Consider the following 25,036-nt stretch of genomic DNA (forward strand, 5'->3'; position numbering starts at 1 on the left):
GTGAAGGGGTAATACACAAGTTGGTTTGAAAGTTTTAGTTACGTAAGTGGGCTTTTTGCTTTTTTCTGCGAGTGAGAGCCAAAGCAGCAAGGGAAAGGCCAACTTTCCAGCAAAACTAAACCACCTCTCGCAGGCGGAGATGACATCCGATAGATACACTGCCATACAGCAAAACCCTTCTGGCAGCTGCACACTAGGCGGCTGAAGGCAGGACGCTGCCTTGGCTCCGCATTGTGGGCTGGCGAGAGGAGGCTCTTGGTGCCCCTGCGTCCGTGGTCACTCCCAAGATGCCATGATCCCTACCTGAGATGACACGATTCCCTGGAGAGGGACTGCTAAGCAACCTACCTCTGCTGGAACCGAGGACTGGGGTAGCCTTGAAGGGGAGTCTGTGGCATTTCCTTTGGCTTGCTTACTCTTTGTGAAGACCGAGGTCACATTTGTAACCTCGTACATCACAGCTTTTAAGGAACCAGATTTTCTCTTTGAGTGTCTCCAATACGATGTGTTTGGTGCTGGGTTGCAGGCAACCTTCTGTATACGTGAAGGGTGAAAGGGGTACAGTTTTGCCAAATATCACATTTTAGCTGTGGGGTTTGTGCTCTCTCAAGTGCAAGGCACCTTTAGACTTGTGATGATTCTAAGCTGAGTGGAATGAAAAAGTGTCTGTATTTCTGCAACAGCGCTAGTCATAAGAGTTTTTTGTTGAAGGAAGCTCGTGACAGATCTTTCTAAGAGACCAGCTAGGGCATTTTCTGATGTGTTTGGAGACGAATGGTGTCTGTGGGTGTCTCTGTACAGTAGAAGCTCTGTGCCTTTAGAACTGTGATGTGATTGTGCAATTTGACTGTCAAATCCTGCAGGTCTATGCAAAAAAATATTTCCTTTGGGGGAAGCAGATGCACTCTTAGCCCATCCTTAGTTTACATGTATTAGAATGCGCTTGTTGTATTTTAGTTTTTTGCTAAAAGTAGTGCGATGAATGGATAAATGAAATGGCTAAAATTTCATACATGTTCCTAATTCCCTGTCCACTAAAAATTTTGAGAAAATGTAATAATGCTACAGAATCATTCTTGTGTAGGTTATTAAGATTAACATACTGCATCGTTTTGCCCTACTGAAGTTGATGGAAGTCTTGCAACTGATGTCAGTAAGAATAGGTCCAGGAAGGGCATCGAGAACAGTGCCCATTTGCATGGCTGCTTGAGACACTTGAAATGGTGGCACCACTGATGTGTTGTGTCCAGCGCTGTGATTAAAACAACATAAAACCTTTACCATTCCCTTTTTCAGTGCACTGCAAGCATTTGCCCCAGGGTAGTCTGAAAGAAGATGGGCTCCTTTGGAGGTGAGGAAGGGTGAGGAGAATGAGGTACCCCAAACCCTAGGATGGAGATCAGCTGTAGTTTCAGGCGACTGCTTCAAAGCATTTATGAGTTTACTGCAGGTTTTATTGCAGGGGAACCTGAACATACATTTTTCCCTTACAGTAGAAGTGAGAAATACAGGACTTGCTACTTTACCAGCTTGTGTTACAATATTTTATAATTTGGCTTTGTATAATGTGGTACTTGCCATTAAAGATCTTAAGGGATGAGCGTGAATATATTTGTTTATTTATTTGTTTGAATTCCATTTAGTTTCTAGCCTGCAAGTCCCATTAATGCTAGTAACCTTACATGAATAGTTTCATCAACTTTGTGGAAAAATGTTACATGTAAATAAAGGTTAGCAGATTAAACTTCTTAAATTTTATTTAAATTCAAAAACATCCCTATTTAGCATGTTGTATAAAACTTTCCTGGAGTATTAAAATGATTTAATAAGATTGCACTGGTAAAGAAAAGTAGCTTCCAAAACTGACTTAAAAGAATTTTAGTAATATGAAATGCTATACTTTTTTTGCTCTCATAGTTTCATTTGCTAGTCTGTGTATAAAGCCAGTCTGTCATCTTGCTGTGTCACACTATGGTATTTTTTCTTGCAAAGATTTCACGTAAGTGGTGCCTTTTTTCCTTGCAAAATTATGTACCCATTTTCAGACAGACTCTACATTAATCTTTTTTTTATGAAGCTTGTTTTTCTGTCTGTCCACAGCAGTTACTGGTCCTGTTCTCATTGAATTCATGTTCACTTAATCTATTTAAACTGGAGTGAGATGAGTCCTATAAAATTACTGCTTCAGCACAAAAAGCAGCTGAGTGTGCACATGGCATATTTTTGTACATGGTCTTGAAGCTGACAAAAACTAACATGAAAGTTTTGCACAGAGCGTTTGCAGAGAGCTCTGGTCTGTGTTTTGGATTTTATGTGGTTCAGTGTTTTTCGGAATCAGGAAACTGATTTTCATCATCATGAAACTGCTACTTCACTGAAATCACTACCATTTTCCTGAAACTTATATTGGCCTTGCATCAAGCTGGTTGGACTTTTGCCTTGCTTAAATATTTCTTCTGTGGACAAAGTGATGTTCAAAATATGAATGTTGTTATTTTCTCAAAAGTCAGATGATTAATATATATACTATTTAATAACCATTCTTTTTAAACAGTAAGAACTTGTACGTGGAATGTAATTCTGTATTCTGTTTCAGTTTGCAGTTTTACAAGTAACGGACTAACATACTGTGTTATTAGTATTCATGATATTTCCTTAATAAAAGTTTTCAATGAATAACCATAGTCAGGCTGGTAGTTAAACTTCATAAAGTTAAGTGGGTAGGATTCCCCAACAGTAGGTTTCAGGCTGCATTTTAAGAAGCGTCTTGATTGTTCACATTTTTAGGATTATTTTTGTGACATTAATTTAAAGCTAACTGCCTACACCAATTAGTTCTGGTAAGTTATTAAAGCACAGAATTTTGGCACTGCCTCCCCAGTTAAATATACAAGCCTTGCATCAAGTAGTAACATGCTTTCTAAAATTGTATTTATTTTATAATTACTAGAATATAGTTAAAGCTAAACATGCATATATATTTATAATATGAGTACATATATGTATGTATATAGTTTTGCAAGTTGGAAAAACCCTGACAAGTCACTTGGTTACATCACTCAATACTGATTAACAAAATCTCTTAAGAATTTATTTCTCTAAGAATTTTTTCTGTTGATAATTTTACAATTTCAGAAATTTTTGCGTACTAAGAAATGGTAGAATATTCTCATTGAGAGTGTGGGCAGTTTAAGTTTTTTTTTTTTGAGAATTTGCTATTATGAGGTGAGGCAGGTTTGAGTGGTTATCATTAAGCAAAATTCGTTTGTAATTTAATATGGTTGAATGTGCTGAGTTTCTTTAAACAATAATTAGATTCTTAAGAAATTAGTTGGAAACTAATACACATTTTATTTTTTTATAAAATTTCACAATCAAATTTAACTTCTTGAGGACTTTGACCAATAGGGTTACATTAGTGCCAGGAACTGCTGCTGAGCCTTAAAATGAGTGTGGTAGATAAAATCATTGTAGCATTGGTGTGAGTGGGGAATGAAATACTCTGTTCCTAATTTCTGTTTGTGTGTCATGTGATATTTTGGTCAAGTACAATAATTATTTTTAAAAAGCTTTGGGAACTCTTCAAGTTGTTGTTATTCAATGAGCTGCGTGACTAGTTGGACGTGTGGGAGGGATTCACATCCATGGGCTTTGCACAGATGTCAAATGTCGCCCACAACACACCAGTTTTGGGTTGATGGTAAAAATGCCATCTGTATCAAAAAGTGCCAGACAGAAAGCACATTAATTTCATCATACAGCTTATATGGAACTTAATATACTTTTCTGTGTTTTCTCGCAGCAAGCACCAGGATTATTTACTGTGAGCAGGATTTTTTGAATGCTCTAAGAGTCTCCCTGTATCTGACTGCTGACAGAAATGAGTTGGGAAGCTTGCTAAGCTTTTCTCTTAAGTTTCTGTTGGGTGCAGTGGCCTGTGTTGGTATTTAAGTTTTGCACTAAATCATATTTAAAGCTGAAATGCAGAAAGTTAGAAAGCTTTTTATAGAAAGCAGTGGTTCCAGTGCTGTTGCTGTCCCAAATACTTGGAGAGCACGTCGCTGTCCTAAGCCACCACTGGAGTAACAGCCTCCACAGGATCAGTCACAGGATCCTGGAAACACCTTGTTTCATCTTTATTATATCTCTGTTTTGATGGGGAAAAAAAAGCTTTGTAATTAGTTGAAGGCATGTTTTGATCAGACTTTTAAAGCCATTTCATTAACTTAATTTTTACAGACACCATCCTCCAAACATTTCTTCAGTTTTTTTGCTACTTTGGAATACTTAAGGTAACATATCAACACTTGCAGAAATACTCAGGATTAATCCTGAAGTTTTTTTAACCTCTACCAAGGCTGAATGTACATTGTCCTTTCTTTTTTTTTTTTTTTTTTTCAGCTAGAAGGTCTTCAAAAATAGGATCATAAAACAATAGTCTTAATCCTCCTGACATTTCATAAATAGCTTCAGAAAATGCTTAGTACCCAGCAAATGATTTATTTAAAGTCTTTATAAAAAGTACAGTAGCAAAAGTATTAAAAAAATGCAGGGATAATAATCATGCCTACTACTAATCAGCCACTGTAAGTTTTGTGGTTGAACTGAAATGCATGAGGTGAAACTTTTTTATTATCTCCATCCATATTTGGGCTTTGTTGTAGTAAGAAAATAAGGAAAGTAAATTGGAAAAATATCTCTCTGACAAAGGTCACGATCAAAACTGCAAAGTGTGGAAAAAAATTTCAATACAATCAAGTTCTCAGATTAATCCTTGCATTTTCATCCTTTTTTCTTCCTTAATCCCATCAGCGTTAGATCCTACAAGTTCAGACACTCAAGTGGAAGGAGATTTACTGAGTTTAGTTCTAAAACTGTACAGACTTCAGAGTCATAGCAAGAATATTCCCTGCCATAAAGTCTAACGAGTGCATTGGTTGAAAGCTCTTGTAAAATGTAGTTTTAACTGTCTGGCAGGGGCAGTTCTGTCCTCTACATTTTATGGGACAATTCCTGGCTGAAACCAAGGCTCACAAGTGTGCCTTCTCTCCTGCAGCTCTTTCTGGGGATTGCCTGGCATACCGTCTCTGAACCCATCATGTTTGTACTCATGTTTGCATGGAGAACATATACTGTGGCTGTTTCATGTATATATGCAAACTCTAAAATTAGAATCAGTGTCTTTTGTTTCTCAGGGCAGCTTTAGGGTCCTATTCTTGATAATGGTGGACAGGTGCATTTATCTAAACTTATGAATTTCATATTTTTTATGTATGGAAATCTCAATTGACTAACTTATAAGCAAAGGTTCAGTCCTTTGAAATCTCATGTGTTTCCTATTACACAGTCCCATTATGTGAAGAAGAATTGCTGGCAAGAAGGCGTATGTGCAGCAGTGGGGTCATGCAGTGACCCGCCTTTGTCCTGGCATGCAGATGGGGGAATAGGAGCAACTGTCATTTTCCTGGTACAGCACTGCTGCACAGGAGCAAAGTTTAAATGGGGCTGTGGTCAGACAAGGTAGTAAAGTCAGTCATAGGTGACATAGGTTGGCTTGGAAACTCTGTCCCTTTGCTTTTGCCTGGTCGGAGTTGATCCCTGAGGAGAGACAGAATCAGAATACATGCTGCTGCCTTGGGAATATTTGCTGGCTGGGATCCTCCTCCTCACCTTTTCTTGGTACCCTTGAAGAACTGGCCTCTCCCTTAGTCATAGGACTGTAGAATCGTTTAGGTTGGAATAGACCTGTAAGATCATCAAGTCCACATGTTAACCCAGCATTGCTGTGTTCACCACTAAACCACGTCCTAGGTGCCACATCTACACATACATCTGGTTGTCCTTCACCAGGCTGGTAACTCTGAGGATACATTTCCACCTTTCCATTTGTTTGATCATTTCAGCTCTCAGGAGGTGGTAGTCACTGCATTCCTTTGGCATGTCTGGAAACTGGAGGAGGAGGCACAGCTTTGCCCCATCTCCACTTCAATCTCAGTTTGAACAGCCATGGCCAAGCCCAGTTTCTGCAGTCTGGAAATTACACTGCACAGCACAAAAGAGAGCAGTGATTTATACATCAACAGTCGCTTTTCTTGCCATAACATTTCATTGTTCTAGTTCCCTAAATCTGTAATTACATGTCTTTGTCCTGCTACGTGCTGCTTCATAACAAATATAATTCTTACACTGGCTTTGTGAGTGAAAATAATCCTGCTCAATTAGCACAGATCATAAACTTGAATTGTGTGGGAGCAAGCAGTTGTAAATGATGGATTTGAAATTTGGGACATTGCATCATCCTTTAATTTAGTGGGTTCTCCCCCACCACGACTTCATGCTAGTGGCTCCTTTCGCCAAGCCAGAGGTTGGAGGTCACCGACGCCTACAGCTTTGTTCTGCGTGGGCCTTGATACTCTAATTTAAAGTTTCCAGGAAGGCTGCCTGTGAATAAGCTAGATTTACTACGTGTGCTGTTTAAATACTAGCACTTGGAGAAGGGTGTTCATTAGGCAGCAGTTGTTTCACTTGGTTTTTCAGGCCGATTCTCCATTAAGGAAGATCTTTGGAAAATGCTGGCAGGCAGGAGAAAGAGGAAAGAAAGTCAGTCTTTTTGGTCTGTGCATTCGATTACGTTGTGTTGTTGGCTGTTGTTCTAAAACATGCACTTCTTGGCCTTAATTGAAATAAACATGTCTTAGTGGAGAGAGAAACAAACAAACCTGCTGTGGCTTTTATCCTTGTGAGAACACGACTCCTCATTTTGTGGATGAACCAATAATATAAGTAATTATTTATATTTTTCTTCCATGAAGAAGCGGTCATGTTTGCCTGTTAATTAATATGAGTAGGAAAGACAAAATACTATGTCAAACTGCAAATATTAAAGCTCACTGTGGGTTTGTGTAAGAACTCTTCCCATACTAAGAAAATAAGCACACCTGTTTTTCACTACTAGCACAAAAAAATCAAAAAAGAGCTAAAATAATGACAGTAATGTAGTGGAGTGTAATGTAATGACAGCATTTTAGTGGAGTGGTCACGCTGTGTTGGATATAGGTGTTTTCCCAGAATCTTGTGTGGTCCATGGATCAGGTAGATCTCTGTCCATCCCAGGTCTGTAAGCATGGTCCTGGTGAGTGACTGATGTTCCTTTGTGTTACACTAGTAATATCAATCAGCATCTTAATATATTCTTTAAAATCTTTTAAGTTTTTTCCTGTCCCACATGGCTGTTCAAGGGGGTTGAAAGATTATTTTTATCATTCTCCCATGTCCAAAATTAGCAAAATATGTGCAAGAATAGCAGAAATATTAGCAAAACAGAAAAACAGGTTCATGGCCCACCAGGTATTGTATTAGCTGCTCTGCATGGCTAAATGCAGTGGAAGAAACAGCATTGCCTGACAGAGAGAGAGATGTAAAATCTGCTAGAATGGGATAAGGACTATAAGACTCAATTGATCTATAATTTCCAAGACCTAAATAAACATCTTGTTGATACTGAATCAAGACCAAACTATTAAGATTTGGTTTGCTCAGTCTGTCATTTTGGTTTTGGAAACTGTGTTTATTCCTGTCTGTTCATGGCAGTTACTACTTTTCTGAATGAGATTTTATCAAGTGTCTCACATTCTACCTCTTCTTCTCTTCCCCCATCCCCCCTTTTTTTTTTCCTTCCTTTTAGATTCCTTCCTGGACAAGGATTGGTACTATATCCACAGATAGGAGACAAACTGGATATTATATGCCCAAAGGTGGACTCTAAAACTATTGGCCAATATGAATATTATAAAGTCTACATGGTTGATAAAGACCAAGCAGATAGCTGTGCTATTAAAAAGGACAATACACCTCTACTTAACTGTGCCAAGCCAGATCAAGATGTTAAGTTTACCATCAAGTTTCAAGAATTCAGTCCTAATCTCTGGGGCCTGGAATTTCAGAAGAACAAAGATTATTACGTCATATGTAAGTTCAAAATTTCAGTTGTTCATTCTTTTAAATATAGTTGTTCATTGTTTTGTATGCTGTCTTGTACATTATAAGCAAACTAAGAGGAATACAAATGGATTTGTATTTTTTTATCTGAAAACAATTTCTTGCCAGCATATTTTTAATTTTGTTCCTGATTTCCAAAGGGTCTCTGTCTCTTTTTTCCTTGGTTTGTGTAAACCACATTAGATTGTACCTCTGTGCCTGTGAAAGGCTTCTTTTTCTTGTGCACAGTATTGTGCCCTGTATTTGCATTAGGAGTTGTTTGCAGCTGGACTGTGACACGTTTCCTGCTCACAGCCCTGCTGACGTGCCTTGCTATTGGCCTTGTTCTTGGGTTCTCTTATGCCAGGAGTAGGAGTACGGTGACCCAGCTGTTCTGAGGCATCCTATGTGACATGGCTAGCCATTGCTGCAGGTGGTCCAGGGACTCTCACAGGATGCATCTTTTGGCCACTTTGGTGCCAATTTTGTCAGTGTAGTTTCCTCACAAGGGTTACTGGTAAAGGCCTGTAATTGAACATGCTTTTCCTCAAAACAGACCTACTATGTTCATACAGTAGCTAGGAGAGTTCTTGGGTAAAACCTAGGCTAGCAAGGTCTTGAATTTCATCCTTTTTCATGGTCCTGGCTTGCAAAACAAATGTGCATGGCACAGGCCTCTGTGCAGCAATACAAACTTTGTGTGAGTTTCTGATCAGGGATTTATGGCTGAAAGCAAGTCTGGAGGTAGCCACTGTGTTCAGTGACTCAAATTACTTATGATGTGTAAAGTTAATGATGTGAATCAGGAGTTAGCATAAGCTGAGACCTCAGCAGTACAACAACAATTTACATTAGTTTAGGTTTTGTCATTTTAATACTATGCCCTGTGTATCTCATTTAGCCCCATGGGCACTTTTGAAGTCTTGAGCAAGTATCAACAGTTATTAGGTGATGGAACAAATTCTGCAAAGACTTGGCTTTTCTGCAGTTACAAGGAAGTTAGATATTTGTGTGTTTTATTTCACAGAATCATGGAATAAGTTGGGTTGGAAGGGACCTTTAAAGGTCATCTAGTCCAAGCTCCATTCAATTTGCTGGGACAGCTTCAACTAGATCAGTTTGCTCAGAGGTCTTTTCCCAGGTATGGAGCATCTACCACCCCTCTAGGCAACCTGTTCCAGTGTTTCACAACACTTATTATAAAAATTTTATTCACTATATGTGGTCTAAATCTACCCTCTTTTAGTTTAAGACCATTGACCTGTCAGGTCCTGCTGAAAAATTAGACCCCAAACAGATTTCTGCCACCTTCTTGAAAACTGGAGGATTGATAACTGTTTCATGTAATGTCTGCCAGTGTAATTATTTCTTAACTTCTGATTTAAAAATATTGGCAATTTAAAAAGTGCTCTTATTAAGTACTTTTAAAATGGAAATGAAAATTAATTCAATATAAATTAATGCTCACTTCCCAGTTATATCCATAATGGTACGTGATAATGTATGAAACAGGTTGCATGTCACAGAAACTTAAGTTAGAATTCACTGCATCATTAATACTAATTACTAATTTTAGAAATTACTGAGTAAGAGTTACAGGAGATACAAACCACAATTTTTTGGTTTTAAAGATTGCTTAATATAGGCACTTTCTCTGTTTAGTGAGGGGGTGTGAAAAATGTGATCCCACTTAAACAATAAAAACTTTGACAAACTTCCCACTGAAATCTAGTGAGATATTTACGAGGGTGAAAACGACAAAACTACATGTTGAGAGATAGTTATCTGTAACTCCAGTGAAAAAGTGTAGCATAAAAATAACCATGCTCAAATATTTGGCTTAAATGAGGAAATATGCTCATTATTAAGTGCTGCTTTTAAAAACATCCACAGAAGACCAACTGTAGTGGAACAAATGGCACTGTTACAATTATTACCTGAAAATTATGGGCACAAATGGAGCTTTCTGATACACTGTCAGTTCTGTCATATCTATGTCATGGATTTACCCAGAGAATTATTAAGTACGTCTCATTTTCATTAGTTTTGTATAATTATTTCATTATAGCAATAAGACATAATAGACATTGCATTTCCTGGAAGCTTAACAGCATAACTTGGTTGAAAGAACTTACTCAGCCTTCAGTCTAATGCCTCAAAAATTACGCTGGCCTAGCAGTAATACTGGAGTGCCCTAGGGTATTATTTTTCCTACTCATTGTGGCATAAACAACTGGCTAACTTATCACTCCATTGCTAGCATACTGACTGAGCTTCAGCAAGGGTACCCATACATTTTAATAGGCTAGACAAAAAAGCACCCCACCCTTGAAAACCCAGCCATCCTGAAGCTAAAATCCTCACTTTCCTCTTATTCAAGGGGAAAACAATAAACTCAGTGATGCTGGTCTCAGAAGCAGAAAGAAGGGTAGAAAACTAGGCCAGTGCTCAGCTGGGACACCATTTTAGACAGTACTGGAGCTAGATAGGGTTTTAACAGTTTGTATTAAAAAGCTCATGACACAGCCTTGTCAATGCAAGTTCTGGTAGTCAGAACATGTGCTGTCATTTTTATAAGTAATAAAACGCATCTTAGTCATGTACACAAATCAGGCTTTAAATTGTTTGCATACATCCCTGTTCACAGACCTGTAATTCTTTCTTTTCCTTCCTTCCTTCCTTCCTTCCTTGAGTTTTGTTTTGCTTGTTTTGTTGGGTTTTTTGAGGGGGTGGAAAAGCTGTGAAATGAAGGCAATGATGCATTTTATGTGCCAGCTTTTGATTTTGAAGTATTTTAGGATCTTGCATTCCCTCAACTAAGTGGCATCAAACAAACCTAACACAAGAGCTTACTGAGCTCAGCATCTTTGCAGTGCTTGCTGTGGCTGCACCTACAGCCTAATCTCACGCTGTTTATGCTGGCAGGCTGTTGTCAGCCCTTTAAATGTTTTGTGCATCGTCATGTACCTTTATCATCTTGCCATTATTTGAAAACAGAGTTTGTTTTTCTCATGTAATAGTATGTGGTTTGTGGAGCTGTATTAAACAGTAAAATGTCTATTCGTATTAGGGGGTTAGTCATTTTGGGATGAGGAATTGCAACACAGGATGAAGCAGCTTCCTGAGCCCTTTAGAGACATGTGATTGCACAGGAATTTTTTAAGCCATCATTTTTATATCATCCACATGTATTCATGATAGGTATAGCAGAAGGACATCTTTTCTATTCAGTGCTTCCCTAAGTCTAAGCACATAAAATCTTCTCATTCCACCATTCCCTATTTTTAAAAAGTAAAAGTGTGGGTAAGTTTCTCATATCTGTTTTCGCATTTAGTGGTACTTTAATAAATTTAAAAAAAAGGAACCCATTTCTTGGCAAGATATTCCTCAATATGAGTATCAGTATCCAAAGAGTTAATTCTGTGAACAGCAATAATTGGAAAGACGATACTGAATGGTATTGTGAAAGTGAATAAATGATGTAACAGAGTGTCCTTGCTTTTCTCTTCTTTGCTATCATCAATTTTTCGTTCCTCGGAAATGAATAGATTCATTTTCCTACAGTTACCTGATTTCTTTTCAGCAGAACTGGAGAAGGTCAAGTGTACTTGAGATCTCAGAAGTATTAATGTTTGATTATCCTAAAATATGCGACCATTTAGCTAACATATCATAAGTCTCTAAGGAAATCCTTAATCAGATGCATGAAGGAAGATACATCATGCCCAAAACCATAAATATCTATATGAAGGGCAAACTTGGGCAGAAGGATGTGAAGATTTGCAACTCAGATGTTTGCATTAAAAAGTCTTTTTATGTCTTTGTACGGTTAGAGAATAAAGTATAATTTTCTGCTGTTGTGAGTTGCTCAGAACAAGCAATGAGTATCTTCTCAATACTGAGGAGATACTCAGTACTTGATCTGCAAGTACTTGGGTCATGGTGTTGCTGCTTCAGTACCTCTCAGATGCAGATTCTTGTTTGTGAGAGAGACATGTTAGCATAGTTCAAGTGCATATAATATACCAAAGATGTTTACTTTTGGTGAACAGGAATCGTCCTGAACCCTTCCTCATGAAACTTGGCCTTTAGTCAGAGGGCACAGAGAGCCCGGTGATACACTGGGTTTGTGCTGAGGGAGCACCAGGGGAAGCCTGTGAGAAGCTATGCCAGAGAGAAGGGAGCAGTGCCAGAGGGAAGGGAGTAGTGCTGCCTGCCTCCAAGCCGCCGTCAAGCTCCTTAGGTAGTTTGGCCAAGCAAGCACATATTTCACGCCATCTCTTCTTTTGTGTAAGTAAAGTGAATTTTATGGGCTGACATCATCAACATTAAAAAATAAGTCACCTGCAATGAAATCTTCACCTGTTCCGAATTTGTAACAGAGTGACTTGAGACTTGGGAAGGGGCTACAGAACAGTTCTCTGAAAGATTCCTCTATAAGGCTTGCTCTGCCTGGACCTCATTAGCTGAGCTTGCTGAGCTAATGATGCTCATTGGCTTTGACGCTGGCAAAATTGAATATGCAGCTTTCCTTAAATGTTTTTTGTCAACTTTTTTTCAAGCGATCCACTTACATAATTGGCTTCTGGCTTAAATTAAAAAACATATATGTATATATATTTGATCCCTGACTGATTTAAAGGTTTATACTGGCTAGTAGCACTATATTTTGGATAACTGCTTTAATAGTACTGTGGCTTTTAAAATCAAAACAGTCATTCTGAAACTTTAGCATTAGCTGTGTTTGAAAAAAATCACAAGGCTTTTTATGTTTTCACTTTGTCATTCTGTTACAATTAAAGGGCAATAACTGTCTGAGGAAGAACATATTAAAGGACAATATAGATTGTGCCCTGAAATATGGCCCAGCTGGGAAGAATAAATCTCTTTGCGTGGCCAAATAGATTTACATTAAAATGTTATTTTAGTATTCTGGCCAGTTTAAGTGCTGGCTAATCTGTCTGGCTGAGCATTCTGAAAACGTTCTGAGGCAGATTTCAGCCTGCAGCCCCCTGCAACCACCAAATCACCTAGTGAAAGCTGCCCGAAAGGAAACAGTAAACAGGTTTTTCTTTGTTAATGCCAAACTAGCCAAAATGGGAACAAATACTGTATCAGAAATTCAGTTCCTTTACCTTTGCAACAAAGATGTTTTTCCTGTTTTTTGTTAAAGGCTCTGTGATCCAGAAATCTACTGTTACTTTTTTTTTTGTTGTTGGTTTTTTTTTTGTTTTGTGGTGGTGGTGGTGATGGTGTTAATGAAAGCCAGTGCGATAATAGTCACTCTGATTCCATTTGTACAAAGATCAGGTTTTTTTCTTTCCTTTCTCTTCCTCCTTCCTAGAAAATGAGATAAATAATTTCTCCTCAGTGTAAAATGATATCCAGAGGTCAGTCTTTGACTTTGCTGAAGAGTCTTTTAAGGGATGTGTCAGCAATACCACTTAGCTCTTGTTGAATGAAATATAAATACAGCTTATACAAATAATATTATTAGAGGGAAAAATCACTGTCTGTGCAGCTTCAGATTTCTAACAGAGTCTAAGACCTGCAGGATTAATGGAGTCATGGTCCTTTGGGGTTTTGTCCCAGACCACACAGGTCTTGTAAGAGAATAAGGCTATTTTATATTGATGGACTGTGTTCATATTCGGTGCCATTACCTAGGCAATACCAATCGTTTATCTCCTTTAAAGTAGACAGAGATAGTTCAGCAGGAAATCTGTTATTATGTCGCTATTCCTAAGGGAGGGAAATGAAAGATAGGAATGCTCAGTTTGTTAATTGATGGCATGTTGTGAAAAAAATACAGTTATCTTCCCCCGCACCCCTGCAAGTATTCCAAATAGATATGGAATCAGATGAAAATGAAGAATAATTTTTCAGACAGGAAGAAAAAATTATTCAGGAAATACCCATGAATTGAATAGATTTTAAAATTTCACAGGAAGCTCTTTAATAGTTTTAGTCACTATTTTTATAACTCGCTTTTATAGTTCCTCAGAAACAGTTTATAAATACAGGAAATATAGTACATTCACAAAGAAAGATACAATATTCTCCTTTAGAAGTCTTTATATATGTAGTATTTGTAGTGCTTTGCAAAAAAAGCTTAAACCCTGATCTTCTCCAAAATGTGTATGTTCTTAGATTTGCATAAACATCCTTAACAGGACTAAATGCGGAAGAAGATTGTGTTGCGTATGTATTTTATCCTTTCTATTTGGGATATGAGTAACTGTTTAAATCGAGGGGGTGTGTATTGAAAAAACATGCCATGCTATGATGAAAGCATGAAGAAAGTATCTGTCTAAACTGAAGACTGAGAGTGCACTACCACACTGAAACACATTTAACTTTCATTTTGTACGTAGGTTCAGTGATGATCATTTAGCTCATCAAGTGGGATAATTAGTCTTTATAGAATTGCTTGTATCATATGTGTTACATATTGCAGTATTTTAAGTCCTAAAATAAAAGATGAGGAGCTACATAAGGATTTATGAGGGCTTTAATGAAACTCTTTTTAAAGACTTGAAATTGTTTGCCTCATTAAAGTCTTTACATAGCTGGGATGGGGGAAATGCACTTTTGTCTGAGAACTGCATTAGCTAAAACAAAAGGTTGGAATGGCTGAAAACCAGGGTTAAATGTCAGTTTGGATTTTCTTTCCTGACTTCAGTCAATCCTGGAAACCTTGGACAAAGAATATTTCAGGATTTATTTCTGATAAATCAGACTATAAAACTAAGCCCTAATGGGCAGTCTTCCAGTTTCTTTTTTTCGGTCCCAAGGAAATCATGCAAATATTTCTGGGAGTAGACGCAGGATTAGGCTTAAGGTAGTCTTAGCTGTTCTTGGAGAAGAGTCCGTATTAAGCTGATAATGTTGGTTTTTAAAAGCATGTTCAGATCTTTGTTAGCATGATTTATCTGTTTTGTGTTCAGTAAATGAAGACACCAAAAATCACTAAACCGCAGCAGCAGAGCAGTCCTTATGTGCTTACTGGGCTGCTGTGAGAGAAACAGAATTCTGAATCCAAATCCTGCCAGGAAAAGTTAAAATGATTTGTTTTTCAAGTATTTTATGTTAGCACATAAATGCGTCAGACCACAACAGCACAGCCAATTGCAGAATCCCAGAATGGTTTGGTTTGGATGGCAGCTCTGGAGCTCATTGAGTCCCCTGCTCAGACCTTTGCTCAAGCAGGCCCACCTGCAGCCAGTTGCCCAGAACCGTGTCCAGCTGAGTTTTGAGTATCCCCAGGGGTAAAGCCCCTTCTTCTGTACAGCTGCTGCAGTTCCTTCATCATCTTCATGAGCATTTACTGGACTTGCTCCTGTAAGTCCATGTCTGTCTTGTACTGGGGAGCCTGTGACTGCACCCAGCACTGCAGGTGTGGCCTCACCAGTGAAGAGTGTGGTGTGGTAGTATCACCTCCCCAAACGAGCTGCCGCTGCTCTGACAGATTGAGCCCAAGAGCTGGTTGCCCCCTTTGCCATGGGGGCATGTTGCTGCCTCATGGTCAACTTGGTGTCCACCAGGACCCTAAGAGCCTTTTTGCAAAGCTGCTTTCCATGTGTTTGGCCCCAGCCTGTGCTGAAGCTTGATTCCACATGCCATCCAGAGGCTGCCACAGCAGATTTGGTAGCACAATCAAGACATTAGCAAAATAATTCACATTGCAAAAGGGAAAAAAACCCAACTAAATAATGTTACACTGTTAAAACACCAGTGAACTTTTAAAATCTCTATGAATATAAGTATTAAAAGTATCAGTTCACTTGTCTAGTTGTGACTTTTCAAAATTCTAAACATTGGCAGATTAACATATCCCACTGGAGTTTCATAAAATGAACCAAGATGTGCCTACGTGATAATTTCTAAAGCAGCTAAACCTCTTAATTTCTTAATGGAAAGTATTTGAACAGGAGGTCCTGTAGAACCATGGAAATTCAGATTGCTTCATTTCTGCAATGTTTCCTCATTAAGCTTTACTTTGTGGGTATTTTACAGCTCTAAACACAAACATAAGCATACTGCAGTCAAAACAGTGCTTAACTTCTGATCATCTTTGCCAAGTGTACAGTCATCCAATAGTATCATAATTGATCTCAGTACTAAGGTGCCAAACTCTGTGTTGCTGAAGGATAGTTAGATGATGTAAATAGCTTTTTGTGTTTTGCAATAAAGCACACTTTTGTTGTGCTACATGTAAAAGCAGGAGATGAAGGTATTCTTTTATTGAAGCAAACATGTGGAAAATTGCTCTAGATTGTTATAGTACAGAGCATCTCCCCTGAAAGGAATGAGGTTCATCCACAGGGCAAAGTCTGACTGTGGCACTTTATTGGGGTTACTCCTAGACTCTGTGTGGTCAAAGCAAATAACATCATGTCCATCTAAACTGTTATAACCATGAGACTGGCACATTTTCTCCTCTATAGTGTTATATTCTAAACTGTCACTAGGCATTAACTCAGTCACTGGTGAAGTCCTACCACCTAGAGATGAACTCTGCCTCAGAATGATGTTTTCCACTTCAGTGCTACTCGTATAGCAATTACTGGGTCATTAATATCATTGCATGCAATTAGTGACAGTGGAATGAGCAAGAGGTTTGTTATTTATTTAATATGAACTTTCACTATAACCCTTTCTTATCCAAGTGTCCACAGACAAAAAAACAGAGAGATTTTTAAGGCAGGTGAACATCCTTGTAAAGTTGAATTTGTATGATACAGAAAGTGGGTCCTTATTTAATGTTAAAGCTTCTGTTTTTGTTTCCAGCAAGCCCTCTTGTCATTAGCAACAATCAGTGTAACTTGAATGCTAACTAATTTTATTAGTTCTGTTCAGCTGAACTGTTAAGCAAAGCTTGCTGTGGTAGTGGGAGACGCTTCTCCGCATCCATGAGACGCTTTTGTGAGTAGCATGCTGGGAGAAAGGATAAACTTGCATAAAATACCTGTTGTGAATGGTGAAGCCAACTAACTAGTAATCTGTTTTAGATGCATACTTTCAGATATACACTAAGTACATCATAATTAGTGGGCCTACATCTGCCACAGTTACTTCAGCACTCACAAATATATAATTTGTTTATGTAAACTAGAAGCAACCATGTGTGCAGTGGATCATTATCTGACAACATTTCTCAGAGTATGTGAAATATAGAACTGAAATTCTTTTAGAAATGCTTAACTGTAATGAAAGACTCAAATTGTCGCTCACAGTGGTACAGTATTGAGATGCTTCTCTGGTTTGTTTTTATATAATCTCTAAATCATTCCAAGGGAATTTTGTAAAGGGGCACTTGACAGCAGTGAAGCAAGTAGGATTTTGTTATGGGTGGGTGGAACCTGTGACCTTCAGTAATGGATAATAATTCAGCAAATAGTTTACTGTTCATTACACTTCAGCTGTGGTGTTCCTTAACCCAGAGAGAAAGTGGTGGTGTTTTTAAAATGATAGGCAGAAGTAAACAGTCAGAATTCACAGCTTTTTTGATGTTTTCCAGCTCTCTCACTGTCTCATTTTCCCTTTATGGAAAGACTTTGTTGACATAAATGGCTTTTTTTTTTTTTTTTTTTACCACATATATTTTTCTTATATGGTGCCTTACCTCCTGGAATTAATAAAATCATTCTGAATGTAGGAAACTTTACAACTCTCTTCCTATTTTGTGCTGTTGGATGACATGAGATGTGGGATGGAGAGTCTGTGGATTTCCAGAGATGTCCCTGGAATCGTACAGCTGGTATATACCAAAGTATATTGCAGTACAGAATTGATTGGCTCTGTCTTGATTGCGTCCTCCACGTTGCACCCTCAAAAAACCATTGAAACAGTAATAGAATCTGTCCTTCTCTTAACATATGAATACAAGTGGAGACTTTTATGGGGAATTATATAAATACCCTTGTATCATGAATCCCATCTAAGTACCACAAGTCACGCTATTCACAGTTGGACAAGATACATTTTAGAGCAGTGGTTAGAAAAGTGAATCATGAAGTTTCACTGCAGAGCCTTTGCTTCTTCCTGGCAAGAAGAGGCCTGTTCTTTATTTCACTTCATTTTGTTCAGGTTTTAGCTTGACTGGAGGGGGCATTGCTGCTTACTTGCTGCTTACTTGCCGTGCAGAATATAATTTGTGGATCCTGTTTAGATATAAATCCTGAGACGTGCAGTATAGGACTTAATTTATGAAACAGGAATGCAAAGTGAAAAAGAAGAAGAGAGAATTCTTGTCTTTTTCTGCACATTGAAGTTCTGCCTCATGTGTGGATACAGGGGAAAAAGGCTGGCATCAGGAGTATTTATAAACACTCCCTAAGCCTTAGTTTAAGTAAAAAAAATCTATCTTAATTTGAAACAATATGTGGAATAAGATAGAGAGAATGAGAGTTTCTGAATGGTTTTTAGGTTGAGAAGCTCCTCAAAATTCTGCTGCCACCTTGACTTTGCAAGTAGGGCAAATAAAAAACCAGACATGTTAGAAAAAAGCAAAATCATTGGCAAGCTGTTTTTATACGTTTTTCTTTATAGACTTGGTGTCCTAAATTGTATTAGTTGAGCAAATTCAGCAGGTTTTGAGTTTTTTGGGGGTTTTTTTTAGAATCATTTCTTTGTCTCTACAAGATCAGTAGAAAGTTGTGATTTTATTGTCTGTTATAAAAACACAGTCAACACATAACAGCACTCCATTCAACTATTTGTAATGCATTTAAGTTTTAGCACTTGTGGTCCAGGTTTTGGACTGCTGATGGTTACGTTTCAGAAGACAATTTAATTTTTTTTAAAAGCGAAGGTTTCAGAGTCAATCTTATTTTTGTCACTACAAGAAAAGGTAAACCATTAGTTGCTAGTATTTGAAATTAGCGTACTTCTCTTCCCTCTAAACATTCTTCAGCTCACTCAGCGTAATGTGTGCCAAACTACCTGTTCTTTGGTGAGTGGCCTGAACAACTTTTTTTGATTGTTTCAGATCTCCATGCAGATCTGGCATTGTTACCAGGGTGCTGAATTTAATTTCATTTAATTAAAACACTCCTTCTATTACCTCAGCTACCTTGTTCTTTTGTCCATGGCTGTTCTAGAAACAACCTCCCTGTTGTGATCAGTGATTTATGGTTTTGCAGTGTGTGATTTCTGGTGTTCTTAAACCTCTCCCGTAAATTATCTAAATTTATAGAAAAGAAGAATTATTTATTCAGTGCTTTACTAAGATTATCATTAAAAGGACCAAAAGCAGATGAAAGCAGTCAGAGCACAATGATGCCTGTCCAAAATAGTGTTCTATTACTTGATAAAATAAAAAACCCTCAAAAACTTTACATGCACTTAGTAATCCTGAGAGTGCTTGTGAGATCAAGCGCAGCTTTGCTTTAAGAATAACTTCTTACTGTTGGATCTAAAGCTTGTGTGGATTTTTGCTGCTGTTTTTTCTCTCTGTTTCTAGGCACAGCAGGGGAAAAGTGGAAATAGGTAGTGTTATTTGATTTTATTTTATTCTGATTTTGAGAAATTTATTTTCTGATGCGGTATTCAAGCAGTACTTAATGAATAAAATCTGTGAAAATCACTACTATTGGATAGTACTGATCTGCCCCTCGAAAACCTGTAATTCTCAATTTGCTGTTAACAGATCCACATCAGCAGCAATTAATTCTTCATGACCTCATCAATGATGTGTCTTTAATATATTGCCAAATGACTTTTATTGTCCAGCACACTAAGGAGGGACAAAATCAATTTTGCCCTTGCCCATCAGTTGACATCATTCATTCATTCCTATAGTCTGTGTTTTAAAGTCCATTTAGTTTTCACAGGAAAATTAAATAAGATGATCATCCTTTCTCTCGTCAGCTATGTAGTCCATTTCATATTCAAGCACTAGAAATAGATGTGTTTTAAAGTTGTGTTGGTTCAAAGCATATGGCATTTAATTTGCAAATAGGTAATGTTTTTCATAATCCTAAAACATGAAACTGTGGGTAATAATAGCAGCAGAATTAAGAGGCTGAGATTTTTGTCTGCGGGTGTTTTAAGTAATTGTGGTGGCATTTTTTCATTTTGTAATGTGTGTTTTTAGGAGTGAAGGAAGTTGAATTTTTGTGACTGTGCCTTCATTTCTAATCTCTTTGTGAATGAAAAGCTATATACAGGCACAAATCCAGCAGCTTAATTCTCCGTCTGATTAGAGCAATGTTACCAACCTGATAGGTTGAAAACAGCCATGATCCATGCAGTGGCGTAGCCTCCTGGGAGGCAGAGTAATAACAATCAAATGAAGACATATTAAAATGTAATATTACTTCCTCTCCATGGGGACTGTATAAGAATCATAGCCAGGAACTATTCTTGTCAGCTGACTCTGCTATGCTCACTGAATCCCTGCCTCTGCATTTATGACTAATGCACTTTGTACAATAAACAGCACTTGTGGAGTTTTAAAAGCAAATAAATGTAAAACATTATAGATTGATTTACATGAGTTCCAGGCTTTTTTGTTTGTTTGTTTCTTTGTTTGTTTCATTGGGGGTTTTGTTTGTTTTTATACAATTCATGTATTTCAAAGAAGGGGAGGCAGATCTGAATGAGGTTCTTTGGTCTGAATAATTTAATTTCTCCCTTGTGTATGGAGGAGGATATGTTAAAGCAGTATGTTACCAACCTGAAAATGTATACTAGCTTCTCTAAAGTAAGTATGTATTAGCAAGACTCTTAACCATAATTTCATAACAGTAAGTGTTTTCTGAATGTTGAAAAGCTAAACTTGCATTCCTTGTAAAATGGCAGCTGCTGTTGTATTCAAGGAATGCAGACAGTGTCTGATAAACTACTGTAAAATGGCCCAGAAGTGTGCAATTTTGTTAGAAAGTCTTAAAATTAGTAGAGATTTTAGCACAATTATGTGTTTATTTTTAGGTGTGGACAAACTGTTGAATAATTTCATGTGGTTTTGACTGTAGTTATTAGTTTTGCAGTTGACACCAGTGGGGCAGGACAGGTCTCAGAAAATCAGACATATTTAACCACCAAAAGATTTAAAAATATTTTGCTACCTGTTTAGCAACATTTTACTTACTTCTAGATTACTATGTGTTGCTGTATTAATACAAAGTGAAGTGTGGGATCCTGAGAACATACTAATACTAATGAGAAACTTAATATTAATAATTATATTTATTAATGTTAATATTTAAGTATTTAGTCTTCTTAGCAGAGGGCTTTGTATGGTAGCTCGTGTCAGTAATTGACTTTAAAATATATCCGTATTTAGACCTTTATGTAAAAAAACTTGTTCTTTTTTATATATATGTATATAAGAATAAATTGGATGGAAGGTTTAAAATCTGATTATATAAACACACTGGAAAGTAACATTTCCATTTTGGACACCAGAAACTTGTGTTACGTTTTTGTTTAAATCCAAAACTCCTATCAGGGGCACTTTTTTTTTTTTTTTTTTCTTTTTTTAATATCCTCTCAGTGTGAGCAGAGCTGTAGGTGCTGGGTCACTTTCCCCCAGAGGTGTGAGTGCAGTGGAGGAGCTAACATGACAGTGTGTGGGTGTAATTTTCATTTGAAGATCAATATAGAAAGGCCGCAGCAAGTGTTTGAGGAATAGTTTGTACTCACTCCCTTGTTTGACTTCTGCACACTGCACTGTCAAGGGGCATTAGCAGTATGAAACTGTGTTTTCTCTGCTGTCCCAGGTTACTTCTTTTTCTCCATGCAGCTTTTCAAAGCTTAAAACGATGTGTTTAAAGCTATCCACTTTCTTCCTGGTACACTAGGGATACGCAAGGTTGCATTTTGAAAGTCTTAATGAATTTTGAAAAATAATTTCCTCTGGTGGCCTTGGGTAATTGTCAGTTTAATTACAGGAGAAGCTGAGAAGGAAACTTTGCTTTGTCACTGAAATGCTCCTCTTTGAAAATTCCCTATTGCTCAGGACGTAGCAGTCTGTACTCTGAGCCACAACGTAGGCTTTCCTAAAATCCCTTGAAGAACTGTGGAAAAAGTGAATACTTCTGCAAATTCATTCATCTGACATCAAAGCTATGAAAGCATTCTTTTAGCAAGCAAGTGAGGCAGATTGCGCTGGCGTAGGCACACAACCAGACTCATTGTACGTCTGGGTCTTCTCATTTGGAGACTGTATTTGAAGTAATTTTGCATTCTTTTTTGCCATCTTACTTTCTGAGGTCAGACTGCATCCTCTGCATCCTATTGAGGTCTCCTACTCTGTGGGTTAAGTGGATAGGCCTTTAAAGAATAAAAAGGCATTGATGTTCAGAAGAAGCTGCTTTCTATTCAATTAAAATCAAGTAGAAGGTGTTTAAGGAGATGTGATTCCCTTCAGCTCGATTTAAAAAAGAATCAAATAACAAAAAACCACAAGAGAAAGTCAGTGTTTTTTATTTGTACATTCAGTTGGTGCTCAGCTTTGGTATTTCTATTTACTGCTTTTTTTCTCTGTGTCCTTGTGCTGGTACATTGGCAAATAGATCATAAAAAACACTTTCAGCAAAGACACATTTGATTTATGTCCAGGATGGGTTCTTGGTATTGATTTTTTTTTCCCCTCTGGAAAAAAAACAAAAGAAAACAAAACTATATGTCTCCATTATTTTCCGAGCCTGGCAATGCAGTGGCACATTTCAGATCAGCTTTTATCTCAAATTACTCAACGTGCTCTTTGTATTTTGAAAGGTCTTTTTGCCATGCAGCTATTGTCATGTTTTTACAGGGGGGAGGGAACAAGAGGAGGAACTGGGAGTGACAACGTATGAGGAGAAGGGAATTTTAGGAAAAGAAAGCACAGTTTGGGAAGTTTGTATGGTGGCTGTAATTCGAGTTGGTCACAAAAGAGTCAGAAGTGGAACAAAAACAAGAAGCAGATCAAAGGCTAGGAAGCAGGGTTCAGCGGTATGGGGTTTATATCTTTACAGCTAGAGAGAAGATTAGAGCAAGAAAAATACTGCCATGGGGGTAGGAAGACATTGTGAAGGAAAAAGGAAATATACATAGACTGCATTTGAAAGAAAATCCCCAAGGAAGGTGAAAGAGAAGGAGCAAGAATTAAAAACAAAGACCTGAAGAGCGTAAAGCCTACAAACTGAAAGGAGAGGGGCAGAGGGAGGCATGTGCTGCTTAAGCAGCTCACCGCTGCCGCGGCAAGCAGTGAGCTCCCTTACATCCCATTTTCCATTTGTTTTCTCCAGTTGGTGGCCCAGTGCTGGTGCCTGTGCATGCACCCGCTCATAAGTCTGTTTTGGTCCTTGGATAAACGGCTCCAAGAAATGACAGTGAAATTTCCATCCCCAGGACAGCCAGGGTAGGAAAACCATCCCCAGGACAGCCAGGGTAGGAAAACCCCCAGTGCATGCCTTGCACAGTGAATCCGGAGCCTGCCACTGGCAGTTGTGCCCTGCTCGCGGTGGCCAGTAGCCAGTGCAGTGCAGTGGCCGCAATGCCTGCTGCCAAGGAGCCGCCAAATAATTTTCCAGCAGCTGTTTTGCAACCAACAGCTGGCTGTGGCAGCAGCGGCGCACACATACACCGTGATTCAGTGTTGTGGATTCTCCCAGGGAGTGGTGCTTTGCACTCACATCGCATGGCAGTGTCAGCCGGCGCCTGGATCGCGTGGCTCCAGCTGGCACCTAGATAAGCAAGAACAGTATCAGCACAGGGGAAAGCACCCTGTTGTTTGTATGAGCTAAAAGGTTTCCGTGAGAATAGAGCGTATTCCCCTTTGCCACCCACCCCTGCAGAGGCTCCTCAACGCTGAGAAAAGTGAGATTGTACTTTAAAATATTAAATGGTTTTCCAATCAGTTCAGAATCTTAGCTTTCACCTGGGTCTTTTGTATGCGTTCACTTCTTCCAGCAGGAGATTTGTAATAGAGGAAGCAGGTGTAACATGGTGATTATAAAGATATTGTTGGGAGGGGAAAAAAAAAGGGTGATTTTTCAGTGCTTTTCTCCTCTGAGCCTGCCAGAGCTTCCTTTTCAGCTAACTCCATCACCTTTTTAGCAAGATGGTGTGTTTTTGTCCAAGTAAGTCAGTCAGTCAATTGTGCATAGGAAAATAAAAGGTTGCTGGGTAAATTTGAAACCTTGATAACACATTCCTCCATTTGTATATATTGTACAGTTTACCAGTGTGTTCATTCCTTTGGCTTTCAACATTTCACAACTTTCCATAGGTCAGCCTGAGCAACAAGAACAGGTTCTGGTAGATTGAAAGATCCCTGCTTTCAGACACTCATGTTCACATCACTTTGCCTGTTGATTTCCTGATTTTTATTTATTTTTATTTTTATTTATTTTTCTTTTATTTTTAATCAGCAACATCAAATGGGTCTTTGGAGGGCCTGGATAACCAGGAGGGAGGGGTGTGCCAGACAAAAACCATGAAGATCCTCATGAAAGTTGGACAAGGTAAAGACCATCTGCTGTTTCATGAAATCACTTTGATCGGTCTCAATGTCTTTTTTAGTTTTCAGGCTTCTTTTAGCAGTGTAGAGCAGAGAGCCAGTCAAGTCTAGTGTGGTCATTCCTCCCTTACAGTCTGAAAGCAAAGCCTATTTTCTCTTCCTCAGCTACTGACAGATTTCTACAGAAGGAGGGTTAGCATAATAAGATCTCTTCATTGGAGAGATCCCTAGAAGGAAAGGTCACCTGGGAGTAGTGTGTTTCAGTCATTTTTATTTTTATTTTAAAAACAAAAGCCACAACTCTGCTGCTCAAAATTATTTAAAATACATGAAAAGAGGGAAGCTAATATTTCTATAGTTTGCTTGTTATGAATTCTGATTACAGAGAGGTTTTTGTTCATTGTCTCTTTTCACATATAGATAACCTATTGTGCAGGAAGAAAGAATTATTCTTCTAAGTAGAAGTTGGTTTAGTAGTCAATCAACTTCCTCAGTTAAACTGAAATGTCATCTGCAAAGCTTTTCTTGCCAGTTACAGGAGACCCTATAGTTTCTGCAGATGGCCTCACAATTTAAACCTGAAATAACTAATATAACCATTTTGCTTTA

At 38.1% G+C, this 25,036-nt stretch overlaps 1 protein-coding gene across 1 annotated transcript in view; it reads left to right on the forward strand.

Annotated features, from left to right (window-relative positions):
* Positions 1-25,036, forward strand: part of LOC121673402 (ephrin-B2) — a 45,704-nt gene that overhangs the window by 14,941 nt on the left and 5,727 nt on the right. The window contains exons 2-3 of the mRNA XM_042046688.1: positions 7,685-7,968; positions 24,339-24,431. Of these exons, the coding sequence (XP_041902622.1) occupies positions 7,685-7,968; positions 24,339-24,431 (377 nt within the window). The remainder of the gene's footprint in view (positions 1-7,684; positions 7,969-24,338; positions 24,432-25,036) is intronic.

Source organism: Corvus kubaryi, unplaced genomic scaffold (assembly GCF_017639235.1).
Source record: "Corvus kubaryi isolate FWS band 111438036 unplaced genomic scaffold, C.kubaryi_AGA036_p1.0 65381, whole genome shotgun sequence".
Taxonomy (NCBI): Eukaryota; Metazoa; Chordata; class Aves; order Passeriformes; family Corvidae; genus Corvus; species Corvus kubaryi.